Source organism: Rhopalosiphum maidis, chromosome 3, assembly GCF_003676215.2.
Source record: "Rhopalosiphum maidis isolate BTI-1 chromosome 3, ASM367621v3, whole genome shotgun sequence".
NCBI classification, from domain to species: domain Eukaryota; kingdom Metazoa; phylum Arthropoda; class Insecta; order Hemiptera; family Aphididae; genus Rhopalosiphum; species Rhopalosiphum maidis.
The window spans coordinates 54,303,472-54,315,527 of NC_040879.1; the positions used below are offsets into that span (position 1 = coordinate 54,303,472).

At 27.3% G+C, this 12,056-nt stretch overlaps 1 protein-coding gene across 3 annotated transcripts in view; it reads left to right on the top strand.

Annotated features, from left to right (window-relative positions):
- Positions 1–12,056, top strand: part of LOC113557217 (serine/threonine-protein kinase BRSK2) — a 99,996-nt gene that overhangs the window by 38,625 nt on the left and 49,315 nt on the right. For all 3 annotated transcript variants that reach the window (XM_026962604.2, XM_026962605.2, XM_026962606.2), the window contains 2 exons: positions 4,613–4,698; positions 8,834–8,974. In XM_026962604.2, coding sequence (XP_026818405.1) covers positions 4,613–4,698; positions 8,834–8,974 — 227 coding nt within the window. The remainder of the gene's footprint in view (positions 1–4,612; positions 4,699–8,833; positions 8,975–12,056) is intronic.

Sequence of the window (12,056 nt, forward strand, 5' to 3'; positions counted from 1 at the left end):
ATAATAATATATATTTTAGTTATTATGCTGTCAGACCACATTCGCCCAGTATCATTTTTTATATACAATGATTTATCATTGAATTAAAATTGAACACATATGTCACAGTTACTTTCTGCAATCACGAATTTATAATATACTTAACACTACGGCAGTACAACAGATTATACTTATCAGATATACTTTTTTTTATAAGCATTTGAAGTCTAAAATGATTTGTCATTAAATTCAAAGCAAATTTATATTAATTACAGTGGCTTATTGCAGATGAATGACCATAGACGTGTGCAGATCGTTATAACAGTAAGAGAGGAGGGGGCAAAATTTTTGTTTTTATTTCAAAATCATCAGTGCTGTCCGAAATATTTTCTAAGATGAGTGGAAGGGACCAAATAAGTTTACTTCATTAATATGACAATATCAGTCAATATCATTTATAATACAATTAGACTAATATTAATTTTAATTAGATTAATTACCTATTTTAGTATATTAGTATAAGAGTATAATATAGTAACTGGAATATACCTAAGAATATTATTGAAATTATTTTATGTTCCGCTGCCAATTTCTGTTGTAATCAGTGTAGGTATCCATCTTATGTTAATTTTTTTTTTTATCACTTTTGAGTAAATTATTTGTATGTAGAAGAAGATTCACTTCATTTTTTAACATTTCAGCTTCCAGATTAAAAGTTTTTGTCAATATACATTCTATATTATAGAATACAGAGATATCAATATCATCAACATTCAGTTTTAATAAATTGGCAATGCTTTTTATGATATCCAAAGTTTCTTGGCTAAACCTTACATAATTACCAGTAAATCATTTTATCTAATGTTGTATTATACACTTAAGTTCTTCTGCTTCAGCATCTATGAAATGTTGTGTTTTAGAATAACTATCGACTTTATTTAAAACTTTCCTCTTATTTACTAATGGAATCATAATTTGATTAACTTCATATAATTTTTTTAACTTTTTTTATAAACATTACTAAAAAGACTATGAGAAATATCGTCTTAAGTGACTTCTACTAGTTTTATTGCAGTTAATAAAATTAAAATTTGATGTTTGTAAAAATCCACTAACTTTTAGTATTGAATATACGTGTAATTAGGCTCTCAGATTTTTAATGCAAACACAAATTCAAAAGTTTTTATTTAAAGTATTACACCTAAACCTTTAGCACGAAAATCAATATTAATACAATAACAAGAAATGAAATCACAAGCACGTTAGAAGTTAATATAAAACTAAAAACAACTTTAAACAAGTATATATATAAATATGATATGAGTCAGTCACCACTTTTCTATGTTAATATTTCCATTTGCGCTAATCATTTCGTACCTATCGTAGTCTTATGTGTATTTATTATTTGTAATTAAATTAATTATTATATTTGTAATTGTTATCAGTTGTTATTGCACAGAGTAATGATAGCTTGTGCACTGCAGAATAACATCGTAAGAATTAATTTTTAAACTGGCAACGAAACATGTTAGACAAATTGTAATTAGTAAGTTTACTCTTTCGCCGAGCTGTATGATAATATTATATATTATGTTCCTGTATACGGTTCAACTATTCACTATTCTTTCTGTAATAAATTCCGAGAAATAATGTTTAAAAGTAGCTGCTGCAGTCGTTATGATCATCTCTAGAGCAGAAACTCTTTTAATTGTTTGCTAAAAGTACATTTTCTATGTTAAATCACTATAATTTTTATGATTTATTTTTCGTGACCTCGTAATTTGGCGAGCGTACGGTTTTAATTGCCGAGTGGAAAACAAATCGGAAAAACAGCAGTCGCTGCACCCTCGAACGGGATGGTCCACGTGCCGGTGCAGATGTACGCCGCCGTTAAAACTCCGAAACATCTCGCGTGGTCGTAGTCGTATCGTTATTAATATTTAATAAACTCGGTTTATGTCCACGGGGAAAAGCATAATATTATATAATAATAATAACGATAATAATGATCAAAGCGTCTAATGTGCACGCGCGCGTGTGCTACGTACGTACGAATATCAATTACACATTCGCGTCGTCCTTGCGCGCTACGAACACGAAAGCAAAATAATATGCTCTGGTGATATTATTCTCGGAAGGTTTACCGCCGGAAAGTTTTCTCGGCAACTCGGTCTATGTACAGGTATTACGATATTTTGTCTATTAATTAATTAATTAATTAATTGGTAGTATTACGGCAACCGCGAAAAGCTCATTGGCGTTTTGTCAACTGGCGGCGACAGTGTTACTTTGATTGTTTTGCAAAGCACAGCTCCGCCGTGTACCTGCATAATTTCGACGAACACGATTTGTATTTATTTGCATACCTGCACACGGTGTTGCTATATGTACGTAATAAGAATAACAACACACTCGTCCACCCGCTCCAACCAGCACACCGTGTTAAGTTTGTTCAAATGTCTATTGCTATCTTTATTGCTATCGCCGACGGTATAACTATTATACCGATTCAATGTTAGTATTGCATGTTACGATTTCCGGTTTACTCGATCGAACGTACTATACATTGTCTTTTGACCGCAAAAAGACGTTCGCAAATGCGGTTCAGTGTACGAAAATATAATACGAGCGTACAATAATGATATGATGTCGGTCAGCGCGAAATTCAGGACGGAGAAACCGAGAATATTATTCATCCCAGGACGTGATATCATTGAATATTATTTACTTGTGTTTGACGTAAATAAAGATTTCGTTGTTTTTAAAAACGTTTTATGATGTATAAGTACTAGCAGATAATATGCAAACACGAAACGTAACTGGGAACTTGGTATACGCATACCTATATCTAATCTCTATTTTCAAGCGTATAAATAATATTAAAATTATATATATTATGAGTTGTATGCCTACGGAAAAGAGGATAGAATGGGCGTAATCGATGTTTATCCCCGACTATATCTGGCTCAGCAATACGATGTAATTCGAAAGAAAATATCGAAAACCGTGAGATAGACGAGTTGAAACGGTTTCCGTCAATAATCAATAGGTATAGGACCATAATAGTGATGGTTACATGATGAGTGATGACGTGTTGCTGTGTTAGTAATAATTATTGTGGTAAGCGCTACCCATATAATAAGAAAAACAACACCATACTCGAGTGAACTTGAGGGTTGGTTTTTATATTTATTCAGACTTCATTTTAAACGTCTTGATCCGTCTTATAATTACGTTATAACAGATGTTGGTACACATTGTAATGATGATATTACATTATATAACAGTGTAGGTAAATATAATATTATAACGTATTTATGATTATTTTTGTTATTTTTTGTCGGGGGAGGATACGATGGCTGCAGGACTATATACGTGCTGAATCTGGAGAGGCTCTTTAATACTATTTCAGACATACTTTTTTCGTTTATTTGTTGATCCACATAAGAACATGAACCTTATGATTATGTCTATCATACTACAATAGTTGATAATTTGCTATATTTATCGTTTATTGCTAGAGTTTCAATGTTGTACCGATAAATAAGACTGTAAACTGACTAGTTAAAATAAAGCAAAAAATCATTAACAATAATAAAATGTATTTAAAATTATAATAAAAAGCCACAATATCTAAGCTTTTTAAATTGTAATATAAAATAGATCTTCAAATACTTATGAGAAAAATTTGGGCTTATATCTTCATTATTTTGAATCAGATATAACAATAACTTATAAAGAATGTCAAATTAAATTTGTATGTTTATTTATCTAACGAAAATTTTATCGACAACAATTGAAAACAATTAAAGAAAATGTTCATAAAAATTAATGTAACTTATCGGTCATGTTTTTGTTCATGGGTAGGAATACTCATAAGGAATTTTGTAATACATTTTAAAATTTTAGATATTAAAATTGAAAAGAAATTTATACCAGACCGTATTACAAGATTCCTCATGAGTATTCCTACCCATAGAAAAAAAAATTACCGACATTATCAAGATTTTACAATTTATTTTAAATTCTAACCTTAAATGCTCATAAGGTAATATTGTGATTATATATTTTCGTGTTTTTTTTAATTGATAAACTAACAATGTACAAGGATTATTTTATTTAAGTTTCAAACATTTAGATTAGGCGAAATTTTTTTATTAACATTTATATAAAAATATATATATATATATATAATTTCAAATGTCTATAATAATTAGTTCAAAAAAATTGAAAATGTTTTGAATATTTTATCATAAAGATAAAATGATAATAATGATAAAAATTACGTTGATAATAAAATGAATATATTCGATATCGATAATAACCGTATTATTACGATGTTTAAAGTAGATAATGAAAGAATGTAGTCGTTTTTGGAAATTTCGGCATTTTTCCAATTACATTTATAATTTATAATATGATACAGGTAAATTGCGTTATGAAACAAAAAATATTGTTTCGTTATTGAGAGTGACTCTACGTTACAGAGAATGAATTGGCTAATGGGTTATAAAGCAAACCAACCGTTATCATGTAATGTTTACGTTATATAGAGCTTTTCGTTGTAAATAGTTTCGTTATAAAGAGTGTTCACTGTATTTAAATAACATTAATTATTTTTATTTGGTTACAGGTGGAAAGAGAGATTGCAATAATGAAACTCATTGACCACCCACACGTGTTGGGCTTGTCTGACGTCTACGAAAACAAACGATACTTGTGAGTTGAGTGGTTAAATATTTTAATTGCTTACGCAAACTTAATTTTATTCGTGTTCGATTTAAGTTGATTCTATGTTGGCTATATTTTAGTGTCATTTTATAATAATAATAATATATATATATAATTATATTTATTTGGTTTCAATAAGTAATCTTCAATCTATATTATGTTTGGAAAGAAATATGAACTCCCGTAATATATAATATCGTATTCAACACATCGCGTAAATAATTATTAACACGTACATACATTTATATTTTTTTCAAAATTATTAATATAACTGTGCACAGAATATCATCATAACACCGGAAAATTCAATCTGAAATCTTTATCCTAATTCTGAAATTGAAATGCCAAATGCAGCACCATTATAAGAAATTCTATGCTAAAAATCGAGTGACCTATTTTTTTATGGTGATATTTTGTTAGCAATATCTAATGGGTAACAATAATACGTAGTACCGTTTGATTTAGTAACTTTATTTTATTTTGTATTTTAAGTCTTAACCTATTGTTTTAAGGCTTAAAGTTGGAATGCTGCTGGTTTTACAATGATTTTAAAATTTATTATACCTGAAAAAGGTCCAGTCTTAGTTACTTTTCACTAGAAGTTGTATAATATATGTTTATAAATTGAATAGCTGGAAAAATAAATACAAATTAAATCAACGTCAGGGTTTGAGCAATTAATAAAATACAATAACTATATTATTCAAACGACTTCCAATCCGGGTTAAAATATCTTATTATATTATGACTGCAATAAATCGCATTTGTAATTCTACACTAAAAGATGGGTCCGACTACTGAGAACCATAATAACAATGCCACGATGGTGTTGTACATATTATTATTATTATTATTATTATTCGAGGATGTTAATCCTATTAATTTATGGTAATGATATTTTCATTTTTCCATGGTGACCAACATTCAATATATGTGAATATATTGATAAAGAAATAATTCGAATATTTCAACTTACATTTTTTATATAATATTATATACATTCACTACTTACTATTTTTGATTATTTATTTATAAAATATAGATGAATTTCCTTATTCAACGAAATAATTATCAATTTTAATGATTTCAATATAAATATATAATTATATCACAAATATACAATATTGTATTTCTTAATGTATAGAAACTCGGAGATTTATCAAACGTTCATAAGGGTGATGCGTATTTTATGAAATTTCTATTATAATCATTATTATGAAATATGAAGTTTAGGTTTTTAAATTAAAAAAAAAAAAAACAAATTTATTATACGTGGTCCAATGACACAAATTACTATACATTTATTTTCGTCCCGTCTGTCTATTTGTGTGCCCGTCAATGTTAATTAATCACTTAAAAATGCATTAATATTAGGTACAGGGTATTTGAAAATAAATTCGATGGGTCGCATATACAGCTGTTATAGTATAATGGTATTTAGTTTTTGAACGAATGCAGTTTACAGATAAAGTAAATAATGACATTCAATATCGCCCGAAAACTGAAACCGATGTGCATTAATATTTGTCCAACGAATAAAATAACGCAAATATAAGGTATGTATGAAAAAAGCAAACATAGGTATACAGTTTCAACGATATTGTTAAGTAAAACGCACATAATATGTGCGGTACAATTTACTTATTATTTACATATTATACGATAGGTACCCACGTGATATCTATGTTGGTTTTATGATTTGTTTATCAACCAAAATCGTGATGACTTACAAAGTTATAGGAGTTTATTATTGAACAATTTACGCCGATAAATATTTTATGCGTAACCGAATGTAACTATAATAAGCTAGTTACAAAAATAAAAACATGGGTAAATTGTCTATCATTTGCATAGATTTACATAGTACGTACTAGATATAGAGATCCAATAGGAGTTTCCCGAGTGCGTCCCGAAATGACCTTTTTTTAATGTTCCAAGTGCGTCCGAAATAAGATAACAGTGATAACACCTGGGCTCGCCCTATCCTCAAAAAAAAAAAAAAAGGTTATATTTTTGACATAGCCTTAGTGCGTTCCAGTTCATTTAGAGTTACCCAGGGTGCACCACGGGGAGGTGAATGCAATTTTCCCACCGTTTCAGTGCTGCACAATCATAGCTGTAAAAATCAAGTACTTATAAAGTGTTACAGTTGTAAAATCCACAATATTCGATCGCCAAACCTGTATCTCGAAAAGTTTATTTGATTATTTCATCTTAAATAAGTATATAATATAGCTGTGGACCGAGAACGCACTCGGGTTATTTAATATAATTTGTTGATAAGACTGCGTACGCACTAGGAATATAAAAAAGGTAAAAATTAACACACACACACACAACGCACTCGGGATATCCCCGATTCAATAATAATATTATTTGCCACGAAAAATCTACAGGCACAATTATATAACCTAAATATAAATTGTACAGTTGTAACTTTTATTCATATACAAATCGTCAAAAAAACTAAACACCTACCTATCTAGGGATAACATACGACAAATCTAGTCATTACAAATAATTAAACACAAATAATAATTGCAATAAATAACAGAAAACTTTCACTCCATTACCTATTATATACAAATCAACTAAACTCACCACGCACGCCAAACTAAATACTTACAAATGTCTTCTCAGTTCTCAAGCATATGTTTGTATGGTATCCACAAATGTGGTTCTGATAAAAAATTTAAACGTTTTAGTCAAAAACAGTTCACCTAAATTAACGATGTCATATATTATATCACAAATCAATAAATTATACATACACATTTCCATATGAAAACGATAGAAAACACATAAATCTATACATATAGTTAAGCTTCTGTTTCTAACTCCTAAAACTCCAAAATTTGCATGTTCACACGGACTCTTAGCTAAAGGACTATGAAAAAAAGGCAATAATATTATAATTTTTTTCATCCCAGGATAAAGCGGTGCATACCACGACTTATTATTACGATAACATTTCTTAAAAAAAAGTGTAAGTAATAAGTCATTTTTGTCTTAACGCTATATATAACAATTAACAACAACCAACAATTATCACAAAAAAAATAACAATATACCTATTGTATGTTTATTTAAATTTAAATTTAAAATATAATATTGGTAATTATTTATTGAAGAGGTAATTTATTGATTCTCTCAATAAGCGTCATAAGCTCAATAAGTATCAAAAAGCGTAAAGATAAAAATATCGTAAGATTGAATGTTGTTTAGAGTTTACACTGAATTTTACAAAATACCCATTTTTAATAATACATTGATTGTATTTCAAGAATAATAACAAATAAGACTTAAAATATTTTAGGAATTTCAATTTAAGTAGATATAATTTAATATATTATACAGAAATATTAGTTTATGGAATAACAATATGAAGATTTAAAAATTTGATTGATTAATTTTATACGATTCAGAATTTATTTTATTTTAAGAGCTTAAAATGTAATACAAGGTTACCTTCAGACTAATCTTATGAAATTCAAAAATTAAATACATTATCAAATAATATTACTATATTATAACCCAACGGCCAGCACTTCAACCCGAGGTTAATAACGTAACATAATATATTTATTTAATTAAATACTTTTCCATTATAAAGATTAAATTAGTTTACTTGTATTTTTAACTAAGAACCATTTTACGATGTTCTTTATTAATTTTAAGTAACATTAAATTAAATTGTAGTTTAGTTAAACGTCACTTCTTATACACCTAAAATTAAAGCACGATAAGCAACTGTACAACAGAATTCTAAATCACCTAGTAATAACCGACCACCATTGAGAATATTTTTATTTTGTTTTATAATAAAAAATATTATATCTGATTATATTATAATTTTCGAATGCGGTGATATATTAAAAATAAATTTATGTTACGCAGAGTTAGCAAGCCGAGACTAATGGCCAAAATCTGGCCAATGAATCTTACAGTTTAACCCCAACACTACGCCGTGGTTTATAATGTCTCAAAGACACGATTTATATAAACACTAAATTGTGTTATTTGTCCTCGGAAATGAATACGTTTTCGACTGTACAGCGAAAAAGCTTGATAACAGTAGTCGTAGTTGTAATATTTTACACAGTAATATTATTTACGGTTTCAGATACTTAATACTGGAACACGTGTCCGGTGGCGAACTGTTTGACTACTTGGTTAAAAAAGGGAGGCTGACACCCAAAGAAGCTAGAAGATTTTTTCGACAAATAATCTCTGCGTTGGACTTTTGTCACAGTCATTTAATATGGTAAGCATGCACTTCATACATTAGTGAACAATAGTAAGATTATTTTATAGTTAATATTATAAATAATAAAAATGTATACATTGTTCAATAAATACAAATTTATGTAATTATTCTACTATATGTTTTATTAAACAGTTTTTATTTTAGATATAAATTTGATTATTATAGTTTGGATATAAACTACAATATTATTTGGACTTAGAATTTATTTAACTATTTTTCAATGCAAGATATGTACATATTATACATAAATCATAATATACAAGTATTATATTTATTTTAATTTCTAATTGTTGAAAAGTTGTATTTAATTAAGACAAAAATGTTTGATGTTTAAACGTACTAGGTACAATTAGTCCGTACATTTTAGCAATGATATATTTTATATTTCATGACAAGGCTTATACATTAAATACAATTCAATTGTATCGTATGGTCTTATAGATTTAAAACTTTAGATCAAAGACTATAATAAAAAATGTCATTGATATTAAGAAAATGAACGTACTTAACCTACCTATGTATTTCCCTTGGCCGTTATTACGCACATTCATCATTACAATAATTGAGTTATAGTTATAGGATATTAATATCTCAAAAACAAGAACACTGAACAGAAATTAATTGAAATATCTATATAAAGATTAAAATTATATTTAACTAAATTGAGTTTAAAATTTTAGGCATTTTTTATAATTTTCATATGTATAAATATTGAGAAAAAAATATGATGTTAATATATAATAAAATATATATTTTACTTTGATATTTTTTTTAATTCGAAGTATAATAGTTGAAATAATAATTATTAAGTATAGGTTCATTCATACAGAATATATTTTAAACTTTTAGATTTTTATCACTTATCAATACAAATTAGAATAATGTATTAATATTAACAGGTCTAAGTTAATACATTTTAATCGATTATAATATATTATAAATTTATAAAACACAAAAAAATTGTTTTTAAGATTAATAGGTTGGTACCCGCCCAAAAAGATAAATATTCGTCACTCCGAATGTTAATCACATAATTTTATTTATTTATTAATTTATTTCTTATGTAGTGTACATAATAAAGAAATATATAAAAATCAATTAAAAAAACGGTCAATTGCTTCTGCGCATATGATGCGAATTATACAACTTGCAGGTCATACAAAACTTTTAAAATCATTCAAAAAAATTACCAACACCCTTATAGGTTATGTTTAATAAGTTCCTAAAATATTCCCATAATCGTTCAACAGACTAATGAAGTCTCTTTTCAAACATACATAATTCAAGGAATAATAATTTGTTTAAACAATCTGTGAGGACTCGCAATAAAAACCACCTCCGTTTATTTCTTATATTTAATTGCAATACGTTTTGGACTTAAATTATATTATAAGCCCACTAATTTACACCATATAAACAGTTTTAAATTCACTTCATTCCAATACATTAACTTAAACTATTTCTGCATACTACTTATCCATAATCACGAACTCTTTCTATAGTTTACAAGTACACTGTTTGTTACCATTCATTAATTTTATAATTTTACCACTAAATCGTTACTGTTAACGAACTATCTATTATAATACGTAAGTCGTATAATGATATTGGCAAAAGCTCATTAAAAATAGATAGTAATATAAAAATAAAAAATTCATGTATAATATTTTAATTGGATTAATTGGGTTAACGAATTTAACCGCAGAACTGCACGTCACTTTGGTTTAAAACACAATAATAATGTTTGAAAATTAACTGCGTGCGCAGTACAATAATGAACACATTTAGTGAACCATTTTCAATCAAATTCATGGATTATATTTTTGCACGACTCGTATAATATTTGAAATAGGCCAATTTGTGGGCGCCAGATGGTTGTTTATAATAATGCAGAGTATCATATTATGAGCGAAGCGTGATGATAAATGATATGACTAAGTGTAATTTAACATTTCGTGATAATCGATTTGTAACAAAATATTACTGCAGACACTAGTTTATAGTGTACATTATACTGGTGCATCATTAATAAGGGTGGGCTAACTTTGATAGCTAACTATACCTGTGGCAATAGATACTTAGGCATCCAGTCTAAAAAATGAATAGTGATTTTACATTATCATAATGAACAATTTAGAGACAATGTAGATACTTATGTTTAATATTTAAATTAAAACCAGTCCAAAATTTGGTTTCGAATGTCAATAATAAGCATACGCTCAATAATTGGATTATTTGTTTCACATGAATCCAAAAATCGTCTCAAAGGAAGGTTATTGTTTAAAAACACCTAAGATTATAATATTATTATTTTTTTTTTTTCAGTTTACTTCTAGTTCCTCTAACTTAGTATTATTGTGACGTTCTATATTAAAACGGTATCTTATTTAATATACATTGTTTTATGTTAAAATAAACAACAATTTCTTATTTAAGGATGTGACTTCACTTTGAAATTAAAATAATAGATATTTTCTTTTAAATACTTTTGAAAATACACTGTTTCACAATTTAAAACTATTGATATGGCCTATGAGTGACGTGAAGTAGCTTCACATGCATTTGCAAATTATATTCTAATCACGTCTGAATGGTTCCCGTATTAAACCTTATATTTATGTGATGCAGCCAGAGAAATAAATTACGCACATTCTCCACTCCAACTACCATCACAATATTCATGTATCAATAAATTCACCGAAATTGGTATATTTTTTACGCAGCGGACGTTACCACAATTTGGCCTCACATTCCATTTCCATACAATCGAAAAAATATTTTTTACATGTAATTTTGCAATAAATATATTATTAAGATTACGTAATATTCATCATATTTATTATATTTTATAAGGAATTAAGGAATATTTAGATTGAGCATTTTTTTATTCATATAAAATATAAATCATATTATAAATGTATAATATATTATTATTATATTATATTTGCTGTGTGTTTCCTAATACTTAATGAAATAATGAGTATTTATTTAAAATAAATCTACCTTAATTTATTAATATTTTGTTCTCAAATAAATCTTCCATAATATTTTTAATACGTTTTAGTTTTGTTAAAGAAGA